Source organism: Amblyraja radiata, chromosome 14 (genome assembly GCF_010909765.2).
Source record: "Amblyraja radiata isolate CabotCenter1 chromosome 14, sAmbRad1.1.pri, whole genome shotgun sequence".
Lineage (NCBI taxonomy): Eukaryota > Metazoa > Chordata > Chondrichthyes > Rajiformes > Rajidae > Amblyraja > Amblyraja radiata.
This window is the reverse complement of record NC_045969.1, coordinates 24,905,441-24,930,653: the sequence shown is the minus strand read 5'-3', so window position 1 is coordinate 24,930,653 and position 25,213 is coordinate 24,905,441. Positions and strand designations below refer to the sequence as shown.

Here is a 25,213-nt window from a genome sequence, read left to right as displayed (position 1 = left end):
TACCGGGGGATTATGAGCTGTTTGAGAATAAATTGAACAGCAGAATTGATTGAAAGAAACAGCATGGAAACTGTCCCTTCAGCCCACAGAGTCCACGCTGACCATCGATCACCCGTTCACACTAGTTCTATGTTATTCCACTTTGTCATCTACTCCCTACACACTGGTGCCAATTTACATGTGGCCAATTAACCTACAAATCCGCATGTCTTTGGGAAGTGGGAGGAAATGTGGTCATAGTGAAAACACGCAAATTCCACACAGACAGCACCCGAGGTCAGGATTGAATTCAGGTCTCTGGCTGTATGAGACGGAAGCTCTACCATCTGATAATCTCCAAGTTATTATCTGAGCTATGTGGAAATTAACAGCGGGTAAATACAATTAAAAAAGTATACTTGTGGCTTAAAGGGAGAGGGGCAAATGAGTTCCTATTCATGCGGCACTGGTATTAGCAATAGGGAAGAATTCGCTTTCAATAAGCGAGTTCGGTATTCTGAAAAACGCAAGGAATCATGGGATTTGTCAAAGCTCACAAGCGATAAAAACTCTCGGCGGCCGTGCCGCGGCATGGACACAGACCTGCGCCTCGTCTCTAGCCAGGACCGAACCCAGGTCTCCGGCACTGCAATCGCTGCCGAACCGCCAATAAACCATCCCCGTCCCCTCCCGAATATCCACCCCCCCCCCCATTCGGGGGCGGCCAGAGACGTCAGGAGTCAGACGGGTGCAGCGCCCCTAGGCCCACAGCCAGCGCGGAGAAGCAGCGCTAAATCCAGCTCAACTCTGCCTGTCTCGCCGGGTTAACCTACAGCCCTGCCTGGACTGATGGGATACCAGCCCGGAGCCGTGGAGTTAGCGCTGCTTCTCCGTGCTGGCTGTAAGCCTGGGCCGTCATTCCCGTAAGCCCAGGCAGGGCTGGTTGGTAACCCGGCGAGACAGGCAGAGTTGAGCTGCATTTAACGCTGCATCTCCGCACTGGCTGTGGGCCTGGGGCCGCCTCTCGTGTCTGACTCCCGACGTCTCTGGCCATCCCCTGACGGGGCGGGGGGAGGACACTAGGGAGGGGACGGGGACGGGGACGGGGATGGTCAGGGCTGGTAAACCCCATCTGTATTGACTCCAAAGCCTTCAAAACGAGCACTGCACACGATAATCCAACATGGCCTAACAAATGTTTTAAAGTGAGAGGGGATAACTAGGAACGTATTGTAACAATTTTTCTACTCAGAAAATGAAGGCTAGCAGGACCCTTAGGAGCATTGAAGGCAAGCAAGCTGATTGCCTTCTTTATCACACTATCCATTGGTGTTGTGATTTTTGGGTGATAATGAAGGCGTATGGCAAGCTTGTCTTCATAGGTCGAGGCACTGGGTAATAATAATAATGCCACACCATTTGAATTCACAGATCATTTATAACATGCTAGATCATTTAATAGTACAAACAGAAATAAATATTTGTTTAACAAATGGGTGTTACAGAGACATGGTTGCATGGTGACCTGAACTAGGAACAATGTTACAGGGTATTGAGTGTTCTAAATAGGCAAAAAGGGAAGGGAGGTGAGGTCGTTAATCCAGATAGGTATTGAGGGTGGTGATGAGTAGAAATATAAATGCAGTGGATTGTGATGTGGAATTGATTAGCGTGGAAATATCGAATAATATCGAAATATCGAGGGGGGAGAGAGAGAGGGAGAGAAAGAGAGGGGGCAGAAAGAGAGAGGGGAGAGGACGAGAGAGAGGGGGGGGAGAGGGAGAGAGAGAGGAGAAGAGATGGAGAGAGGGTGGTAGAATTGGGAGATGGGGTCAATATTGGTTATGAAGGTTTTTATTTCTTGCTCTTTTTTCTATTCTTTTTCTCCCTTTTTTCGCTCTTTCTTTCTCTCTTTCTTTTTCTCTCGCTCTCTCTCTCCCTCTCTCCTCTCTCTCTCCTCTCTCTGCTCTCTCTCTCTCTATCTCTCTCTCTTCTCTCCTCTCTCTTCTCTCTCTCTCCTCTCTCTCTCTCATCTCTCTCTCTCTCTCTTCGGAACTCTCGCTCTCTCATCTCGTCTGCTCTCTCCTCTGCTCTCTCTCTCTCGCGCTCTCTCTCATCTCTCTCTTCTCTCTCTCTCTCTCTCTCTCTCTCTCTCTCTCTCTCATCTCTCTCTCTCTCTCTCTGGTCTCTCTCTCTCTGCTCTCTCTCTCTCTCTCTGCTCTCTCTCTCCTCTCTCTCTCTCTGCCTCTCGCTCTCTCTTCTCCTCTGAGAGGGGGGGGGAGCATTGGGCATTGTGACATCACACGATGGAACGTTCATCAACGTTCTATGGGCGAGAAGCAGTTTGATTTTTTTTAAATGTTTAATGGTTTTTACCGAAAAAGTAGTGAAAGGATGAACCGAATGTTCTAATTTTACAAACATAAGAGGAGGAGGAAAAACCCTACCGGAATATGTAAAAATTGTTTCGTTTTTGCAAATTTCGGAGGAGGAGATTCACAAAGGCCTAAAACGAATATTCGCGAAATAGAACCTGGACAAACCAACACGAGAGTTTTAAATATATACTAGCCCATGTTTTCAGAGTTGGGGGATGGCCCCTCCCCCCCCCATTCCAAGCTTTGTAAGATATTGTGTCCTGTCCTATATTATGTTGTCCAGCATGATGTCCGGTGGTTTTTAAATAAGTGGTACAGGCCTGCACTAGTTGACTCATTCTAATGGTAACCGCCCGGTAGTAGAAGCATCCACGTTGTGGGGCTGGAAACTGGAAGAATCCTGAGCTAATTACCGTCCACAGGGCCCACGGCTGAAGCCTCTGAAGCTTCGCGCATGTGTGAGTGTGCGCACGCGACTGCCAAGAAATTGTGTCCCCCGGTCCCCCGGTCTCCCCATGTTTTGATAACGATTTCCATGCCTGCAACAGAGGATGTACTTCCTGCGGCAGCTGAGGAATCTGCCACAGGTAATGATGGTCCAATTGCAATCTGCCACCGGCAATGATGGTCCAATTCTATACGGCCATCGTAGAGTCTGTCCTCACCTTCTCCATCATGGTCTGGTTTGGCTTAGCCACCAAGCACGACACCTGGAGGCTGCAGCGAATCGTCCGATCAGCTGAGAAGGTTATTGGCTGCAATCTGCCCTCCATTGACGAACTGTACACTGCAAGGGCCAGGAAGCGAGCGGGTAAGATCATCTCTGACTCCTCTCACCCTGGCCACAAACTCTTTGAATCACTTCCCTCTGGAAGGTGACTCCGGACTGTCAAAGCTGCCACAGCCAGACATAAAAACAGCTTTTTCCCACGAGTAGTAGCTCTACTCAATAACCAAATATCTGTAGCCTCCTTTTGCTCTGGTATTTTATTTAATTCACATGTTTAATTGATAATGTTTTATTATTAATGTTTAATGTTTTATGTGTCATTCCTAACTGTCACTGTATGTCATGATGTCACTTGTGGGTGAAGCACCAATGCAAATTCCTTGTATGTGAATACTTGGCCAATAAACTTATTCATTCATTCATTTATTCATTCATTTATTCAACAGAGTTTTATGAAAGTTTCATGTTTCATAAACTCGCTGGAATTCTTTGAGGTTGTAACAAGCAGAGTCAATGAATGGAAACTTGTAAATGTAGTGTATTTGGGTTTCTGGAAGACTTTTAATAAGCTACCACATATATGAAGCATAAGAGCTCATGGTAATAAGGAAAGTGCATGAAGATAATTATCACATAGAAGGCTGATAGTTGGAATAAATGGTTCTCTTCAACAGGCTGGAAGGATATAACTAACAGTGCCACAAGGATCTGTTCTTGGCCTTTGATTATTTATTGTCTATACAGTAAACCCTGTTTTAACGGACATGTTTATAACGGATTTTGGTTGTAGTGGACTTACCTGTTGACAGCTACCCATGCCATCCCAAGCTTGTACCGCCTCCCCGGCCACTTGTAGCACCAGTAATATCCATGCCACCCTGGCAACCTGCCCACCACAGCTTGTGCCACCTGCCTGGGTGCTTGTAGCGCCGAATGCCCCATACCACCCTGGCCCGCCCTCCCCAGCTGGACCTACAGCCGGCCAACACTGCTTACTGGGATGAGAGGGTTGCCCTATCATGAAGAGTTAAAAAATGTAGCTCTTTATTCTTTGGAGTTTAGAAGAATGAGGGTTGATTTTACTAAAACAGATCAGATGCTAAGGGGGGCGCAGCAGGATATATGTTGAGATGTTTCCGCTGGTGAGTGAGTCTCAAATGACAAGACACGGTTACAAAAAAGGGTGTGGTTATTTCAAACTTAGGCCTGTAGGAATTACTTCTGCAAAAGATGGTGAATCGCCTCCAGATGTTTGTGGAAGCTAGATCACTTGAGTTTAGTTTAGTTTATTGTCACGTGAACTCGGGGACAGTGAAAAGCTTTTGTTGTGTGCTATTGAGTCAGCAAAAGCCAATACATGATTACAATTGAGCCATACAGTGTACAGTGTATTACAGTACATTTACAGTACAGTACAAGGATATTTGAAGTCTTTACAGAAAAGAAAGATAAATTTTTGAAAGACGGGAGAATTGAGGGGTATTTGGAACTAACACAGAAGTGGAACTGTGACCTACGACAGATTTTATTAAATGGTGGGATACGCTTGAGAGGGCATGTGACCTATTTCTATTCCTAATTTTTTTATGATCTTTTCGTGCATTCCAGGGTTTTCGTCATCTGGTACAGTCCTGACAAAATTGGGAAGTGAATTGAGGCATTCTGGGAGCAATGGCCAATTTTAGCAACATGTAAATTGAAGTAAGTTTTATTTACCTCATATGGTTCTCTCACTGCCTGGCAGAGAACCAGTCTGGTTCTCTGAATCCAAATCTATGCCATTCAGTACTCAGACAACTCCATGTGTGGCAGATTTCTTGCTAGTGACCGTGGCAATTAGTCATACAGAATATAAACTGTGTTCAAGCTGCCCTGAATGCTTCTTCCTGGTCGTGTTTGACATGAAGAATGATAAACTAAACTTGTGACAGTGCTGGTGTAACAAACCGTAAGTTTTCTTGTCTGTGTTTAACCTGGTAGCATGGGACCTGGAAATGGTGTTGAAGGCTTCCAGGCCTGTTCCTTAATGACTGCATGTGGCAATGCTGCCACCTCATGATGTACCCAGGTAGAGTTGCTAGTCAAGAACTTAAATACTTGTCTAAATGGTGGTGACCTCCCAATTTAGACAAGTATTTAAATTCCTGAACAGCACTTTGCAAGGTTGTTTGGCCTCAAAGTAACTTTTTAGGTCCATGTCTATTGCTGAATAGTCCATCAGGTTTTTATTCTTAATTTATTTTAATGTAGATATTTTGATTGTGTTGTTTACAATGTCATTTCTGAGGAGAGTAAAGAGCTAACTACATTGTTTGGTTCGGAAGTGACATACAGTATATGTCAGCGAAATGTTATCTTTCCATATTTTAACAATGTGAATGTAATAAATGTGGCTATGTAAATCAGTTATACTTCTTTCCAGAGCTATGACTCAAATTAATGTTTTCTTTCCCACAGGCCAACCCCACCCGGAGCGCACTAGTTCTTTTTCAAAGAAGATAATGAATAATACTGTAATCTTTGAGAATGACACCTGTGAAAACATTGATGACTTCAAAAAATATACCTACCTACCAGTGTACATCATCACATTTGTTTTAGGATTTTGTGAAAATGTCTTCTGTTTGTATGTATTCCTGAAGTTGTACAAGAGGAAGACTGCATTCAGCATTGTCATGGCGAACCTTGCAATTGCAGATCTACTCTTTCTTTGCACGTTGCCTTTGCGTGCCCTATATTATTTGCAAGGCGGCATCTGGAACCTTCCACATTCCTTATGCACATTCATGTCTTATACAATGTACCTCAATATGTACTGTAGCATCTACTTTCTAACTCTAATGAGCATCTTGCGTTACTTTGCTGTAGTGCATCCACTCAATTGTTTGAAGTACAGGAGTACCAAGATGGTTCTGATTGTGTGCATTTTCATATGGGTATTTTTGGGCATATTGGCCAGTCCTTTACTAAAGGATGACAGTATCACCAAGGAAAATAATACAACATGTTATCCCGAGGATAACGATAATATTAAAATATACAACATGAATTTAATTTCACTGACAATGGGTTGTATTATACCCTTCTTTATTATCACCATCTGCTACATTTTTGTTGTTAAAACTTTGCTAACCTCAAAGACAGAGCATGAAAAGCAAAATAATTCCCGCAGAAAGGCTATTATAATGATTATCATCGTCATGGTCATATTTCTGGCTAATTTTCTACCCTATCATATTTTGCGGACTGTCCACATTCACATTAGGACCCCGCACAACAAAAACACAACCCATGATAATTGTTTAATTCAGAAAACTGTGGTGGTTACTCTATGTGGTATAGCAATCAATACCTGTTTGGATCCCCTTTTATATTACTTTGGAGCAGAGTCCTTCAGGAATAAACTTAGAAACCCGAGTACACTGAATAGGCAAATCTGATTTTCTCCTATAATTAATTAATTGAAAGTCTGACATAGTGTGTGGGATTTCTCCTTATTCTACCATAGAAAGCCAAGGATCAATTTCATTGTACTCTGTTACTGACTTGAAACAATTTATTTTAATGTACAGTCATGGTAGTTCTGTAGTCAATGTACAGTCATGGTAACTTATCATTGAATCTCATTCCGGCAATATAATTCCAGACTAACAGGTTACTTAAGTTATTTTTAACTTTTGAAAATCGAAAGCTACAAAGCTTTTATGTAATAACACTTGTAGAATAAGTTGTTTTATATTTTTCCTTTGTAAAAAAAAAACGATCAGACCACGACTTGTGTTTAGGTGGCATTCGCTCCTCCCCATGGACCTCCTCTCCTGATCCAGAGCCATCTCAAGGCCTTCTCCGGGGGTATATCAAGAATGAAGAACTAACGGAAATACAGACTGGTTAAAAAAAAGTACGAGAACTTGGTGAGACTAAAAGCTGACAAAGGCCAAAGACCTAATGATCTACAACTCAGAGTTTTAAAGAGGTGTATGTAGAGATTGTGAATGCCTTGGTTATCATCTTCCAAATTTATATAGATTTTGGAATTGTCCCAGTAGGTTGGAATGTAGCAAATGAGAGAGATTGCATAATGTTGGTGCTCAAAAAGACATATGTATCCTTGAGCACTAATCACTGTTAGGTGGAACGAGTGATTAAGAAAACAAATGGTATGTTTCCCTCTAGTTTGGGATGATTTGAACACAGGAGCAATGCAAGGTCTCACAGTCTCTCTGCAATTAGAATTCTCTACCCTGGGGCTCTGCTGGCTCAGTTATTGAGTTCATTTGAAACAAAGTTCGATAGATTTCTAGATCGTAAAAGAATGTGGGGAAAGGACAGGAAAATGATGCTGAGGATGATCAACCTTGATCTTGATGAGTAGCAAAGCAGACTCAGAGGGCAAAATGTTCTATTCCTGTTTGTTATCAAACCTTATTTGTACGCACCCAATTTTAATTACCTCACCACTGATGGTCATGCTTCCAGTTGTCAAGATCCTAAACTCTAGAATTTCTTCCTAAAACTTATCTGCCTCTCTACTTTCTGCTTCCTCAGAGCTTACTTGTGAAACAAAGTTTTAGTCAAGCCTCTTAACATGAGTATATCTGGCTCAGTTTGTAACACTACTTTGAAATGTTCTAATTGTTATAAATATTATATAAATAAAAGTTGTTGCCACTGTTACTGACAATAAAATATTTGGAAAATTTACAATTCTAACATTAAATAATATCTCATCATTCCTTCAGGCTTAGTTATCTATTTTTGAAACTCAGATTTTTGATTTTAATCAGTTCATCTGGTCTTGTAGCTTACAAAAGTCCATATTGCTGACAGACCTAACTAACATATCAGCAGAACTAAAGTACATCCTGCCACCTCCAACGTGATTCCACCATTTGCCACATTTTCCCATCTCCTCCTTTGTCTGTTTTCCGCAGAGACCGCTCCCTCCATCTCCCTGGTCAATTCATCACTTCCCACCCAAACCACCCCCTCTCCGGGCACTTTCCCTTGCAACCACAGGAAATGCTAAGTGCTACACTTGTCGCTTAAGGCCCTGTCCCACTTATGTGTCCTTGGCACGCAAATTACGCGACCTAGTCGTCATGTTGAGGTGCAGGGGCATCGTGTGGTCGCGCGGGGCCGGTCCCACTGAGAAGCGCGGAGAGGCATGGAGTTGTGCGCGGTATCGCGTGGCGCTCCGGGATTTTGTACCGAACTAAATCTTCGCGCGCCACCGGCCTGTCGCGTAACTGACGGCCAAAGTGGGACAAGCCCAAGACCCTGGCGCGACGCAACGTCTCACCTCCAACAGCAGCAGAAGCAGGCAAACGATCGTCGAACTCAGCCTGGGGCTCACGGCCGTTGCGGATCCAGATCCGCCCCCACTTCTACTCCCAGAGCGGGGCCAAGAAAATTAAAGATAGACGCGAAATGCAGGAGTAACTCAGCGGGACCGGCAGCATCTCTGGAGAGAAGGAATGGATGACTTTTCGGGTCTAGACCCTTCTTTCAGACTGAAGAAGGGTCTCGACCCGAAACATCACCCATTCCTTCTCTCCAGAGATGCTGCCGGTCCTGCTGAGTTACTCCAGCATTTTGTGTCCATCTTCAAATGACGTCATGCGCTCCAGACAGCTGTGCGGGTGCATGAAGATGCGCGTGACCTTCACGGGACCGCCGCGCCTCAACGCGACGACAAGGTCAAGTTATTAGCGTGCCAAGGACACGTAAGTGGGACAGGGGCTTTAACCGCCCTCCTTGACTTCATTCAAGGACCCAAGCAGTCTTTCCAGGTGCGGCAGAGGTTCATCTGCACCTCCTTCAACCTCATCTATTGCAACCACTGCTCTAGATGCCAGCTGCTCTACATCGGTGAGACCAAGCTTAGGCTTGGCGATCACTTCGCCCAACACCTCCGCTTGGTTCGCACTAACCAACCTGATCTCCCAGTGGCTCAGCACTTCAACTCCCCCTCCTATTCCGAATCCGACTTTCTGTCCTGGGCCTCCTCCATGGCCAGAGTGAGGACCACCGTAAATTGGAGGAGCAACACCTCATATTTCGCTTGGGCAGTTTGCACCCCAGCAGTATGAACATTGACTTCTTTAATTTCAGGTAGTCCCTACTTTCTCCTCCCCTTCTCAGCTCTCTCGGGGGTGGAAGATTGCAACCTTCAAGTGGTCTGCCCTGTTTCGACGAATGCAATCAACCAAATCAAATCAAATGTACAATCAAATAAGATCAAATAGAACAAGTTGTCCTACAACTTTAGGCTGTGCACGCCATACGCAAGGAGAAGAAGAAGCTCTCCCTAAGCCCACTGTCTCCACCTCTTCCTTTCTTCTACATCACCTATTCCTTTTCTCCAGTGATGTTGTCTGACCTGCTGAGTTACTTCAGCTTTTTGTGTCCATTACAGATATCCTGTGGGCTCATGCTACCTGTCACAGTCAAATAACCAGCCAACATTTGACATCTCAATTCACATCGAGGAATTCGTGTTTTGGCATGCTGTTGAAACTGGTGCTGAAGGACTAGTGGCAATTGAGGTGGCCACACCTAAGATGTAATCAGCAGCTAAGTTGGTGACTGCCAAGAGAGGCATAGTGGGTAGGTAGAGAGTGCTGATTCTCTTGTGGCCATTCCTCTCAGTAACAGTAAACAATTGTGGGATCTGTAGAAAGCATTCGGATGCATCACAGCTTGGTTTGACGACAGCCCTGTCAAAGACCGTAAGAAATTACAGATAGTTGTGAATATATGTGTGCAGCCATGTCAGTAGCGCGTCAGTTTTTCCAGCTTTTTTTTATTTTTTAGTATGTTTTAAAGTGTGTATTTTGTGTTTCTTCGTGTGTTTTGTGTGGGGGGTGGAGTGGGGGGGTGAGGGGGAAACCGCTTCGGTCGCCTCCTGCATGGAGAGGCGACTTTTTCCAGGTCGCCTCCCCCGTGGCCTAACATCAAGGATCGACGCGGCCTTTCCCGGAGACGCGCCCAGGGCTTCAGCGGCGGGCGCAGCTTAGACATTCGGCGTGGAGCGGGCGACCCTCGCTGGGGCTCGCTGGAGGGGAGCGCTCCGTTTCGCTGGCCCGGGGCAGCTGGCAGCCTGAAGTCGCAGCCTGAAGCCGCGGTCTGCAGAGCTCCAGCTGGTGCGGCGTCTACAGCCCGGGATCCCTCGTGGGGGACCCGGGGGAAGAAGAAGCCATCACTGCCGGCCGCGGCCAACTTCTACCGTGGGCCCGGCGTGGACTTACCATCACCCCTGGAGGGGAGCTTCGACCGCCGGCCCTGCAGTCTACGGTGCTTCTGGCTGCGGCAGGGACTTTAAATCTCGACCGCCGGCCTGCGGCCTACAACAATCTAAAGCCGCGGTCTCCGGTGGGGAAGAGCCGATCCTGGACTGACTGGACTCTGGTCCTGTACACGGGGGGGAAATGGAGGAGGACTGGCCAAATTTTTGTGCCTTCCACCACAGTGATGAATGCTGTGGTGGATGTTTGTGTTACAGTTTTATTGTGTGTTCTTTATTATTGTACTGCTGCTGACAACCCAAATTTCCACCAACCCTGGTTGTGTGGCAATAAATTATACCTACCTACCTACCTACCAATCACACAAACGACCATTGATCACCCATTGATACTAGTTCTATATCATCCCACTTTCTTGTCCACTCCCTACACGCTAGGAGCAATTTACAAATGACAATTAACCCATAATCCCGTATGTCTTTGGGATACGGGAGGAACCAGAGCACCAAACCCCACGCAGTCATGGGTCGAATGTGCAAACTCCACACATATAGTACCCAAGGTAAGAATCAAACCTGGGTCTCTGGCACTGTGAAGGGCCTGTCCCACTGTACGAGGTAATTCAAGAGCTCTCCCGAGTTAAATAAAAAAATCAAACTCGTGGTAAGCACGTAGAATGTACGTAGCGGGTACGTCGGAGCTCGGGATGTCTCTTAGTGGCTCGTAACGCTAACGGCAGGTACTCGGGAAACGCAGTAAGCTCGTGAAGACTCGTGATGATTTTTCAACGTTGAAAAATGCCCACGAGAGCCCCGAATGCCTACGAGCGGCTATTACCGTAATTCTCCGAGTCCGAATCAGGGGAAACTCGGGAGAACTCTTGAATTAGCTCGTACAGTGGGACAGGCCCATGAGGCAGCAACTCTACCAGCTGTGTCACTATATCGCCCCAGGGTTCGTTAGTGGTGAAGCTAATGAAATCAATGAGTTCTGCATGGGTGCAGGAGGTAACCCCAATGCAATCATTGATGAAGCAGTGAGAGTTGGGGGATAGTACCAGTGTAGACCTAGAACAAGGATTGTTCGATGTCACTGAAAAAGACAGGCATGGATGGGACTATACGAGTGCTCATACTTACATCTTTAACTTATAGAAAGTGAGAGGAGTCAAAAGAGGGTGAGGCTGCTGAGGCCAAGGATAAATTTGACTGGGCGGAGGAGAGTGTAAGTGGAGGGAAATTGTTTGAGGAAGAATTGAAGGACCTTGAGACCTTCCTGGTGGAGGATGGAGGCGTAAAGGGACTGGTCGTCCATGGTAAAGATGAGGCAATGAGGGCCTAGAATTTGAAAGTTATTGAAGAGTTACAGGCTTGTGAGATGTCGCAGATGTAAGTGGGAAGGGATTGGACAAAGGGGGATAAGATGGAAGATGGAGATGAGTTCTGTGAGGTAGGAGCAGGCAGAGACAACGGGTCTTCTAGTGCAGTCCAGTCCAGTTTGTGGATTTTGGAAAGGAGATAGAAGTGTGGGCTGGGGAGCGATAAGGTTGGAGACTGTGGAGGGGAGATCACTAGAGGAGATGAGATAAGAAACAGTCTGGGAGATGATGGCCAGGTCAAGGGATAGATGCAAGGATGTATCCAAAAGCTTGCTCCTGGCCTCAACACGGTAGTGATCAGCCTGGAAGACTACAATGGCATCTCTCTTGTTGACGGGTTTAATGACAATGTTGCAGAGTGAGAGGATGGCTGTGCAAAGGGGGTGAGATTGGAATGGGTAAGGGAGTAGAGAAGTCAAGATGTTTGATGTTGTACCAGCAGTTGGAAACAGTTGTAAAGGTCCAGAGAGTGTAGAACGCTGTCCTGACGAGTCCATGAACAGGGAGTATGTTGGAGACAAGAGAAGGGGTTGTCACTGTATGGTGAGGACCCCTTCCCATAGAAATGGCCAAGTAAGGAGGCAACGGAAAAAGAGTTGTACACAATGCCAGGCCCAGAACTCCTTGAGTTGTGGGCACAGGGGCACAAAGGTAAGGCCTCTGGTGAGGACTGACCATACTGCATCCAAAACTGGGAGGTCAGGAGGGATGGGTGCGGGCTGGGGTCAGAGGGGGGCAGTGGGTTGGAGGGAGGCTCAGGTGAGGTGCTGTGGGTATATGATTGGGGCCTGAGAGAGGAGGGGGTTTTGCAGGGTTGTGTAAGGGTGGTAGGAGGAGTAGCATGGTTGGAAAAGGGAGAAAGGCAGCATGATGCGGTGGTGTCATTATTGAGGATTCCTATTGGAAGATAAGAGCAGTAGGACCCAGCAGAGTCAGTAGGGAAGCCAGTCCACATGGTGCTTTTGGAGCTGGCAGTGTGGAGGCCCCGGAACTGAGCCAGGAACAGGTACAGAGCTTAGGACATCGTGTACATTGGAAAGGCTATATTTGGAGGACTTTGCAGTTTTTATTACTGCTTTTGGAAGAATGTCACTGAACTGGAAAGGGTGCAAAATTGATTTAAAAGGATATTACTGGGCCTGGAATGTTTGAGTATCATAGAGAGGTAGAAAGGACAAGGTCTTTTTTTGCTGGTGTGTAGGAGGCTGAGGGGAGATCTTATAGAGGTATATAGAATCATGGTGGGCATAGATAAGGTGAGTAGCAACAGTCTTCTTTCCAGGTCTAAAACAAGAGGGTATAGTTTAAGTTAAGAGCGGAATAATTCAAAGGGGATCTGAGGGTAAAATTTTCACCCAGAGGGTTGTGGGTATATCGAACAAGCTGACACAGACATGGTAGAGGTGGATGCAATTAAGCGTTTAAAATACTCTTGGACAGATATATGGAGAGGAAATATTTGGAAGGATATTGGCCGGGCACAAGTATGTGGGATTGGCTGGGTTGGGCAACTTAGTCAGCATGGACGAGTTGGGCCAAAGTGTCTATGTCTGTGTTTTATTAGTCCATGATTCTTTTCCATCTTCTGTAGTCTCTTATGTCTTCAACTCTGCAATGGTATTTTTTATAACTTACCTACAATAAGAGGTCATTTCCAATAGATGTTTAACCTTCCAGCACCTTTTTAGGATGTTTGTGGAAACCAGAGGACCAAACAGAAAATCACAGTCACAAAGAAAGTGCAAACTGCATGCAGACAACCTCCATGGTACATACTGTAAGAGTCAGGGGAGAGGGAATCTGGAGGTATGAGGAGGTACAAAGAACAAAAGAATGAAAGGTATGAAAAGAACAAATCAACGGCAGCAAGGAAGATCTAGGAAAGGTAGAGTCCACAATGGTCCATTGTTGGCTGTGGAAGAGGTGATGAGGGGGTACAAACATTGAAACTAAGCAGGACGGTCACGACTGTAAAACTAATATACTGAAACTAGTACACTAGTTGACTGGTACACTGACTTCAGTCTGAAGAAGGGTCTCGAGCTGAAACGTCCATTCCTTCTCTCCAGAGATGCTGCCAGTCCCGTTGAGTTACTCCAGCATTTTGTGCCTATTTATTTGTCTTTGTTAGCTATATCCCTGCCTATTCCAACACTCTCCCTCATTATACTCTCCATATACTTGAGGACATCAAAAACGTACCATCCATTCATCACCCAAGTACATTAGCTCCTGGTTGAACAACTACTCATTGTTAAAATTCTCATCCTTGTTCCTTCATTGTTGTTTTTCAGATTGGAGGCCTGTGACTCGTGGTGTGCAACCAGGATTGGTGCTAGATCTTCTGTTGTTTGTCATTTTTATTAATGATTTAGATGAAGACATGGGCAGCATAAGGTCATACAGCACAGAAACAGACCCTTCAGCCCACTTGCCCATGCCGACGAAGGTGCCCCCTCTACACTCGTCCTATCTGCCTGTGTTTGGCCCATATCCCTCTAAATCTTTCCTATCTGTACAAATGTCCAAATGTCTTTTAAATGTTGTTATAGTTTCTGCCTCAACCACCTTTTTTTACCCTTCCAGGCAGAAAGTTACCCCTCAGATTCCTATTAAATCTTTCCCCTCTCACCTGAAACCTATGTCCTCTGGCTCTTGATTTTTCCTACTCTGGGTAAAAGACTGTGCATCTAACCTATCTAGTCCCCTCATGATACACCTCTATAAGATCACCTTCCCCTATGCTCCAAGGTATACTGTCCTAGCCTGCTCAACCTCTCCCTATCGCTCAAGGCCCTCAAGTCCTGGCAACACCCTTGTAAATCTTCTCTGCACTTTTCCAGTTTAACACCATTTTTCCTATAACAGGGTGACCAAAACTGAACACAATATTCAAAATGTGGCCTCTCCATGCTTTGTACAACTGAAAAATAACATCTCAACTTCTATACTCAAAACTCTGACTGATGAAGGCCAATGTACTAAAAGCCTTCTTAATCACCTTATCTACCTGTGATGCCGCTTTCAAGGAATGATTAGTAAGTTTATGGATGACACCAACTTTGGTGACATAGTGAACAGTGAAGAAGGTTGTACAAGAGGATGTTGTGATAATAAGATCAACAGAGAAAGTGGATATAGGTGTTAGGGAATCGTGGAGGAGTAAGGGGGGCAGATAGTGGTGCAACACAACCAGATATGGAGGGTAACAGGGATGGGTGGGGGGGGTAGATCGTTACCGAATATTGGAGAATTCAATGCTCATATCGTGGGTTGTAAACTACCCAAGCGGAATTTGAGTTTCAGTTCTTATAGTTTGTGTGTGGCCTCACTCTGGCAATGAAGGAGGTCCAGACAGAAAGATTGGTATGAGAATGGTAAAGGAATATGGGATGGGAAGGGGAATGCAAAGGTGATATGGGAAGGGGAATGGTTAACAACTGGGAGAACCAGCAGGCCTTGGTGGACTGAGTGCAAGTGCTCGGGCTTTTACCCTCTCCTCCCTGTACCCCACCCTGTTGTAACACCTCTTTCTCCCACTATCCTGTCTCTTTCCCATTCCCTTTCACGTATTTCCCTCCCTTTGGTTTCACAATTTACTCCACTCCTCATTTTGGTTTTCTTTTCACCTTTGGCTTTTATCCACCTATCTGTCAATAATCACCTGCCTCACTAATATTCACCTATCACTTACCAGACTTTGTCCCATCCCCACCACTTTTCTCACCTTTCTCCCTTCCTCTACAATTAGTCTGAATTCCCGACCAGAAGCGTCGCCTATCCATGTCGCACAGAGATGCTGCCTGACCTGCTGAGTTACTCCAGCACAAGTGTCTTTTTTTGTAAACCTTCTTCAGTTCCTTGTATCTACATTTTTTTTTTGCCCTAAATTTCTCTGCCTCTCTGAATCCCTTTCCTTGTTTAAGATGTTCCTAAGATCTTTACTCTTTAACTAAACATTTGATCATCTGCTTCCATAAACATCAAATGTTGCTGTGTATTGAATTTTGGTTGAAACCTATTTGTTTCATTATCAAAACAAGATGGATTGAATTGTAAACAATAAAATTACTCTACAAAACTACCAAACACAAAGAATTGCTGGGCTCCTCTGCCATCATACACTCATTTCGTCTGAGAGCAATCGTTTGGTGAGGGGCGAAAACAGCAATGCTGGAAATACTCAGCAGATCAGATCACAACTTAATTCTGGTGAGAGACCTTTGATATGAAATCTTGGCTCTTTCTCTTTCCACAGATGCCAATTTTTCCCAATATTTTCTGATTTATTTTAGATTTCCAGCATCACAAATTTTTTAAATCTTCACTCAAGAGCAAGGTTGGGCGCTGCATGATGGGAGGGGAAATTAGGTAGATTTTGGCAGCATTGTGATGTCTCACCTGTGTGATTTGGTGTGACTGCTAGAAGGAGTTAAGAGGCTTCCTTACTCCCCACTGACCTTTAGATTAGTCTAGATGTGCTAATAACTTTGCAATTCAGGGCCCCACCTCATGTTTATCAGCCTTTGACCATATTGTGATCAACTGTCATTGAATTCCAAAGTATTTTACAGGGTGCTCTATTTAAAAGCATATTATAAAGCCAACGCCCAGTTCCATTTCACAGGATCAGGCCTTCCATCTCCTTCAACATCAAATGAAGGCTTCCTGTTCCCAATATTTTCAGATATTGAGACTATTCTACCTTGCTGCCACCTTGATATCATCAACATTTGCATTAAACCCAAACGTAAAAATTTGCAGATCAAATATTTTAGAAAACGCTGGAAAGGCACAATAGGTTAGGCGACATCTGGAAATATAAACTGAGGTAACGGTTCATCAGAATATGTGCTATGTGCTATGTGCTATTTGACTTTTTCCAGTTTTATTGCCACTCCGATTAACGAGTCTTTAATGGCGGGAAGTCAAACTAACACGTTTCACAGGAGTATAATGTCAGAAATTTATCCCAAAGCAAAAAAGTTCAAGGGTTGAAATGAAATACCTCATGTAGGGATCTCCTTCGAAGATGCAAATGTTCTTGCTGATTCCCCCATTGGTGGTATACAACTTTCTGATTTATTTCACTCTTTGCTGTAACACTGTTCCCTGTCAGCAGGAACAGGATTGAATGATGGCAGGGACGTCTATTGGTTGCAGTGAGTACTGTAATGTGAACATATAAATCCGTACTACGAGGAAATAGATCCTTACATTATAGTCTTTTGTAATTTTATACACCTCAATTAAGTCTCCCTATGCCTCCTTTATTCCAAAGGAAACAATCTCGGACTATTCAATCTCTCCTCATAATCAGATTTTCCATCCTGGTAAATATCCTCAATCCCCTTCTCCAGTGCCATTATATCTTTCTTGTAACAGCGACCAGAACTGTACACAGTGCTTAACTAGTGTAGAAACAAGGAACTGCAGATGCTGGTTTACAAAAAAAGGACACAAAAAGTTGGAGTAACTCAGCGGCTCAGGCAGCGGCTCTGGAGATCATGGATAGGTGATGTTTGGGTCAGGATCCTTCTTTGGACTCATTGGGTAGGGGAGGGGGTAGAAAGCTGGGACAGAGGAGAGAAGTATAATGTCAGAAATTGATCCCAAAGCAAAAAGGTTCAAGGGTTGAAATGAATATCTTATGTAAGGATCTCTTGGTTGTGCCGAACTAATGCTGTTTACAGTTCCAGCTAAAGGAATGCATCCTGCATTTCCACTTAATGCCTATTAATTTGTCTTGTCTCGATGAACAGTCTCGACCCAAAAGTTTGACTGTCTATTTCCTTCCACAGTTGCCGCCTGACCTGCTGAGTTCTTCCAGCTGCTCTCCTTTCTTTGCTATAAATTCCAGCCTCTGCAGTCCCTTGTTCCTCTTTTTAACCCATTTTGTTACCTTTACAGATCAAAACATGTACGCTCCAACATCCCTCTGTTTCTCAACATCACTCAATGTCCTCTTGTTCAACCTATATCTTGTTGTGTTCTTGCACCTCCCCAAATACATTACCGTCCATTTGTCTGGATTAAATTGCACTTGTACTTTTCTGCCCAACTGGACAAACTATCTATATTCTGCTCAAGGATTCTAAAGCTGGCTCCTTATTGTAAAACATGCATCATTATCATTAACACAAACACATATGAATTAGGAGCAGTAGGCTATTCAAGCCCTTGAGCCTGCTCTGCTACTTTGTAACATCATTGCAGATCAGAATATAGCTTCCACTCCATGTTGCTGTCTACCCATGGTAACCTTTCACCTACCTCCCAGTTGCTTCTTTAAAATAATTCAAAGAATTAGACACAATCTTCCATGAATAAATCCCTGTCTACTGTCTTTGATTAATACATTCCTTTCTAAAAGAAGGCTTAAGCTGTCACTTACAATAATTTGCCCGCCACTGAAGCTAAACTAGCTGCCTTGCAATTACTAGCTTTATCCCTTGCTCCTTTATTAAACCAAGCAATCCTCCAATTCCCTGGTACCACTCCTATTACCAAGAAGGATTTAAAATTGTAATCTGAGCTTCTGCAATTTTCTCCTTTGCTTTTTTAATGGCTGGGGATGTATTTCATCTGGCCTTGCTTTTATCCACTTCTAGGATGCTAAAACACTTTCTCTTTAGTCATGTTTTTCTAATGCATTCACGCACAATCCCCTCCTTCTCTTCTCTGCATGGAATGTCATGATTTACTAACTTTTTTGAAGGGGTGATAAAAGGTCAGGTTGTGGATATTCTTTACAGGGATTTTATAAAGGCAGTTGATAAAGTCCTTCATAGTAGGCTGATGCAGAAGATTAAGATGCATGGGATCCAAGGTGACGTGATAGTTTAGATTTAAAAGTGGCTTATCCATAGGGGATAGAGTGTAGCGGTAGAAAGGTGGCACTTTGGCTGGAGGTCCTTGACACATGATGTTCTGCAGCGGTCTGTGCTAGGACCTCTGTTTTGTGACCTATATAAATGCTTTGGGTGTTAATGTAGATAGGTTGGTTAGTAAGTTTGCAGATGGCAGTAACATTGGTGGAGTTGCAGACAGTGAGAAAGGCTGTCAAAGGATGCAGAAGGATATAAATCACTTACAGGTAAGGGCAGTGAAATGACAGATGGAGTTTAATCTGAGCAAGTATGAGGTATTTCCTTTTGGGCGGTCGAATGTGAAGAGAAAATATACGGTTAATGGCAAGGCAGCATTGATATACAGAGGGTTCTTGCAGTCCAAGCCCATATTTTCTAAACGTGAAAATACAAGTACATAGAATGTACAGCAGAGGAACAGGCCCATTGGGCCACAATGTCTGGGTCGATCTTGATGCTACGTGAAACTAATTTCCTCTGCCTTGTCAGTTTTGAAGCAACGATCACATCTAAACTTTTAACTATGGGTTCCTTTATAGTCATTTTCAGATTACTATATATATTCAACATTATTGTTTAGATTTCAAACACTAGCAGTTTTGCTCAATTGGTGTAGAGCTTTTATGGTAAAAAAAATCATTCTAACTGTTAGCTGAATGGTGTGAAGGGCTGCTTGTGGCTCAACCTGCACAATCAAAATGGAAACCCAGGTGTGTTGACTCGTAAGGCCACAAAATGCTGGAGTTACTCAGCAGGTCAGTTAGCATCTCTGGAGAAGAGGAATAGGCGACGGGTTCAGGTCGAGTCAGGGGAGAGGGAAACTGGAGGTATGAGGAGGTACAAAGGACAAAAAAATGAAAGGTATGAAAAGAACAAAACAATGCCAACAAGGATGATCTAGGAAAGGTGGAGCCCACAATGATTTATTGTTGGCTGTGGAAGAGGTGATAGCGAAGGTGTCGAACAGTGAGACTCAGTAGGATACCGTGGAGCGATTACACTGAAACTAGTACACTAGTTGACTAGTACATTGACTGTACAGTTCATTGCTGGAATCACTGTACTCAGTCTCTGTGCAATTTAACTCTGCTGCAGAAGGTGACATAGAAGAGCAAGAACAGGCACTTTATATGTGGCCCTCAGTTTTACATGAGGAAGAGCTGACGTGGCAATGGTTGAGTGGGGTCACAGGCCCTATGGAAGAAAGATATGTTTTCTGCTTTATTTTAATGATGATTTAATATTCTAATATAGTTCGATTAAATCCAATATATTTTTTAATTCATTTAAATCTATTTGAACATTTTTTTTTAAATGTGGGTTCCAAATGGCCTTTGGGCCTGGAGTGTCATGGGCCTCTCGCTATTCTGTATAAGATAATTCCAACCCTCCACATCTGGAAAAAGTAAGTGTGGGAAAACAGGGGCCACAGGCAGTAAGTCTGGGCAACTAGCCCAGTCCAGGGGAATCTGCTCTGTTGTTAGTGTTCATATGTCTGTCTGAAGGTAGTGGGTTCAAGACCACTTCAGAGCCGAGTCCACAAAGTTGGCACAATGCTGCCATCATGCTGGATTTTTAGTGGGTACAATATGCTCTCTTAGATGAACAGAACACATCACTGGTGCTAATTTCTCTCCTGTAACCTGGGCAATGATTATCCCCTTCACTAAATCATTATTGCACCTATTGCCATTTGAAAGTTGACACTGTATATTGCCATGCAAAAGCAACAACACTTCAAAAAGTAATCATTGGTTAAAAAGTGGAATGAACAATCTCAGTACCATGTAGTTATTCAGATCTCTGACAAACTCCGAGGTCTGCATGATCAAATAAATCTGCACTGCAGAGGTGATACAATCTATTGTGTTTGTTTTGTTTATTGAAAATCTATCCGATGAATCCTGCCCTCATTTTGTAACCAAGTAAAATAATATGTAACCAAGTCATTTACATGTAACCAAAACATTTTTGAAAGTTGTCACTTATAATAATTTGCATGCCACTGAAGCTAAACTAGCTGCCTTGCAATTACTGGCTTTATCCCTTGCTCCAATTCCCTGGTACCACTCCTATAACCAAGAAGGATTTAAAATTGTAATCTGAGCTTCTGCAATTTTCTCCTTTGCTTTTTTAATGGCTGGGGATGTATTTCATCTGGCCTTGCTTTTATCCACTTCTAGGATGCTAAAACACTTTCTCTTTAGTCATGTTTTTCCATCTAATGCATTCACGCACAATCCCCTCCTCCTCTTCTCCGCCCCCCCCTCCCCCTTCCAGCTATCTGAAGACAGTCACAAAGTATATCAAGTATTCATTAAGCTCACCACAGATTGGTTATCTTTTAACATGAGAAGTGCTATGCAAAGTAGTTATCTGTTTTATTTTCATAATATATTCTGTAGCATTTCATGGACAGGATTTATTTGCATTTGGAAAAAAATTGGAAATGACTTATGTACGAGACTGCCATGTGGATGAGGGAAGTCTGGGCGGGATTGTAATTGTGATGGCGGAGGTGAGGTCAGGGGAGCGGGTGACACACATGGCTTCTTGGCTTCCCTCATTCATGGAATAACCCGATAAAGTGCTGTGCTGCAATCCGGCTACTGTCACTGAGGGAAACTGAGACAACTGGGCCACAGATGGCAGGATCTTTCTCTGTGCTGTTTGGGTTCAAATGGGCCGCACATTAAGGCAAATATAGGAAGCTCAATCAACATTAAATTGATGTCCTAACAGGGACATTTAAAATTATATTGCTTCCAACTATGCCTTGTTTAACAGTGTGTGAACTATGAAGTTTGTAGATCTAACTAATGTGTCAGAAACACATGTTGATGATGTCATTATGTATACTGAATTTGATGGAGAAATGAAACCAGCTTGAACGTGAATCATGACACAAAACTTTAAATGTGATGTTTACACAGAAAAACCATGCCAATGATCTTCCTCTTGATCAATATCTCGGCTTTGGATTGTGGAGCTCTGAACCCCTCTTTCTGAACATTGATGGTTTTAATGAAACATTTATCTGGAAATTTAATGAAATTTGTTACATTTTCCATCAGTCCCCAAAGTCATTATCATATTTTGAATTGGGAATGCACTTTCTCTCAGCCAATTATTACTCGACCATGCCTTCATATTAACATCCCTTCTTCATCCCTCTCCCGTCGGTAGAAGATGCAAGAGCTTGAAGCACATACCACCAGATTCAGGAATAGGTTCTTACCCGCTGATATAACGCTACTGAACAGAATTCTCGTAAGCCAATGGTGTTGTCCTGATATCCCAACTTATCTCATTGCGGCCCTTGCACTTTTTTTATCTGCACTTTTTCTTCAGCTGTAACATTATATTCTGTACTCTGGTTATTATTCTCTGCGTGCCACCTGTTGTACTTGCGTATGGCTTGATTGTACCCATGCATGGTATGATTTGACTGGATGGGATGCAAAACAGTTTTTCACTGTATGTCGGTATACACGACAATGATAATAAACCAACACTCTTTGCCTTTATAACATTATCATCCCCCTCAAACTCATCACTGAGCCCCAAGACCCAGGCCTCTGTACCTCCCTTTGCACTGAGTCCTTGACTTCCTCTTTTTATTCATTGATAAGATTTGGGCATCAGTGGCAATGCTAGCATTATTTCCCTATCCCTAACTGACCCTGAAAAGGCAGTAGTGAGCAATCTTCAATCACTGCAGCTGTGGTGAAGAATTGTTGGGTAGGGAGTTTCAGGAATTATAGCCAGACATTACATATTTCCAAATATGGTAGAAGCTGAGTAAGTGCTAATATTCAAAAAGGATTAAAATAAGTTTTAAAGGATGTATTTGCAAGTCTAAAAGGAAAGAGCCAACACAGACATAACAGGCCATGAGAGGAGTCCAGATAAAAAACCTGCTTTGTTTTCTTTCCGAATGCACAGATTCTGAGTCTATCTGTAGTGTTCATATTTAGACAAACTAACTTTGTGCTTATCATAAACTACTACCTCAAAAGGACAACCTTGATGTTTAATAAAGTTGTTGTGGCTCAATCTCAAGGTCAACTTTTTTTGGCAGTCACTGCATCATGTGTAATGAGAGGATTATTCTCATTCATCCCCCAGCACTGAAGGCTCCAAAAAAGCTAAGGCCATGTGTTTTCTAGGAAGTTTAACTGTGAAGCAAGATTATTGTCGGAAATAGGAATAGAATGATAGCTGGCTGGACATGTAACAATTTACCCAAGAGATCAGCAAGACTATATAGTCTTCCACTCTCTGACATGTGAAATGAAATATGAATAACATTGTTTATTTGGAAATAATGTCTGCAATTCCTCAATTATGTATATCTTTTTAAGCTAAATTATCTTTTTTATTCATTTATGAGATATGGACATCACTGCCAAGGTCAGTGAGTTTGCCCACCCCGAACTAGCCCTGAGAATGCAGCCATAAGCACTGCTGTAGTCATGGTTTAGTTTAGTTTAGAATTACAGCGCGGAAACAGGCCCTTCGACCCACCAAGTCCGCGCTGACCAGCAATCCCTGCATATTAACACTATCCTACACAGACTAGGGACAATTTATATTTATACCAATCCAATGAACCTACATACCTGTACGTATTTGGAGTGTGGGAGGAAACCAAAGATCTCGGAGAAAACCCACGCGGTCAAGCTCCGTACAAACAGCACCCATAGTTGGGTGTTCTAGGCTTTAGAATCAGATATATTAACGTAACAATTATATATTTCCAAGGATGGTGTGCGAAAATGAGAATCTGTATCTGCTGCCCTTGTCCTTTGTGGCACAGGAAATCATAAATTTGTGAAGTGTTGGACAGGTACATGGATAGGAAAGGTTTAGTGGGATCTGGGCTAAATGCAGACAGGTGGGACTAGTGTAGATGGGATACCTTGGTTGGCATCAGCAAGTTGGGCTGAAAGGCCTGTTTCCGTGCTGTATGACTATAATTCTGTACTGCTACGGTAGCCTAGGCTGATAAATACAGTGCATTTTGTAGAAGGCACACACCACAGCCATGGTGTATTGGTGGTGGAGGAAATATCACTTTTCACTTATCACCCCATACCTGCAGGCTGTTCAGAACTTGCAAAATGCAAGCATAAACTGCTCCATATAATGAGGTGAATCGAATTAAATATTGTGCCAACATCCACAAACATTCCTGCTTTTGCCCTCATGATTGATGAAGCAGTTGAAGATGATTGGACCAAGGTCATAATCAGGTATATAATATTATAAGAGATATACTGGTTCACAAGAGTGGAAATGTGAAATAGTAGAGGGCATAGCTTTAAGCTGAGGGGAGGGGTATTAGTGTTTAAAGGAGATTTATGAAGCGATTTTTACACAGTGAGTGGCAGATGCCTGGAAAGGGCTGCCTGGGGAGGTGATGGAAAGATATGAAAGCAACATGTTAGAGGCAGTAGGATAGGCATATCAACTGGCATTCAATGGAGGGACATGGATCATATGCAGGCAAACAGGATTGGTTTACATTGGCATCATACTTAGCACATATGTTGTGGGCCAAAGTGCCTGTTCCTTTGTTTTATGTTCGATGTGTTTTATTTTCCATGTATTTTAACAATGCACCTTGACATCATATGTGGTCAACTGCTGCTTTGATGTCAAAGGCAGCTACTCACAACTCGCCCCTGGAATTTAGATCTTTGACCCATTTTTGGGCCATGGCTACAATGAGGGCTGGAGCAGAACATAAACTGCGCAGTGGTGAGCAGGTTATTGGCAAGAAAGCGATTCTTAGTAGCACTGATGATAATAATTTCCATAATTTCATTGATGATTCAGAGTATGATTTGCAATAATTAGCTAGATTAGATTCGGCCTGCTTATTGTAGACAGGATATTTCTGAATAATTTTCACATGGTCAGGTAGATGCCAATATTATAACTGTCGACCAGACACACTGCAAATTATGGAGCTTCAGTCTTTCAGTCAGGATATTATCTAGTCCTGTTGACTTTGCTGTATTCTCATCTCTTTCTTGATATCATGCAGAGTGAATGGAGTTTGCTGAAGACTGACTTCTGTGATGGTGGAAATCTCAGGAGGAAATTGAGACGAATCATTCACTCAGCACTAAATTTTTCTGTCTGAATGTTCAGTTTAGTTTAGTGGAGAAATACTACATAGAAACAGATCCTTCGACCCAGACTGTGTGACGTTCAAAGTATTGGCAACGTACCTGAATGAATACACCACGGTTATTACTGACTTCATAAGGAGCATGTCTCCAAAAGAACTGCCGATATATAAACAGATGCCTCTGCACTGATTTATCTTCCTTTGAATTTGCAGGATTAGAAGTAGCAATGCATTAGGCCATTTGGTTCTTAACCTTTGCTTAAGATCATGGCTCACCTTTTACTGCAGAGTCACTCCTTAGTACTCAACTCACCTATTAACACATGTCGTATATACTAAGTTACTGAATCCACACAACCCTCATGGATGGGAAATTCTAAACATTCACTACTCTCTGCGTGAAGAAAGTACATCTTGTTTCTATTTTGAATGGTGACGCCTTATTTTGTATTGTGACCTTAGTTCTGGATCACTAGCCAAGGGAAACATGATC

The 25,213-nt window shown here is 43.4% G+C and overlaps 1 protein-coding gene across 2 annotated transcripts; it reads left to right on the top strand.

The window, feature by feature from the left end:
- Window positions 1-4,658: 4,658 nt before the first annotated feature.
- LOC116980524 (cysteinyl leukotriene receptor 1-like) lies at window positions 4,659-6,766 on the top strand. Of its 2 annotated transcripts, none has more exons than XM_033032831.1 (2): window positions 4,659-4,788; window positions 5,545-6,766. In XM_033032831.1, the coding sequence occupies exon 2, from the start codon at window positions 5,589-5,591 to the stop codon at window positions 6,525-6,527; it is 939 nt and encodes a 312-aa protein (XP_032888722.1). In that variant the 5' UTR covers window positions 4,659-4,788; window positions 5,545-5,588; the 3' UTR covers window positions 6,528-6,766. The 2 variants fall into 2 exon arrangements, with proteins under 2 accessions (XP_032888722.1, XP_032888723.1); XM_033032832.1 differs by lacking the exon at window positions 4,659-4,788 and adding an exon at window positions 4,910-5,035.
- The last annotated feature ends 18,447 nt before the right edge of the window (window positions 6,767-25,213 follow it).

Bases quoted from the DNA above. Each gene is read 5' to 3' on its own strand.
- LOC116980524 (XM_033032831.1), top strand. From the start codon at position 5,589: ATGAATAATACTGTAATCTTTGAGAATGACACCTGTGAAAACATTGAT.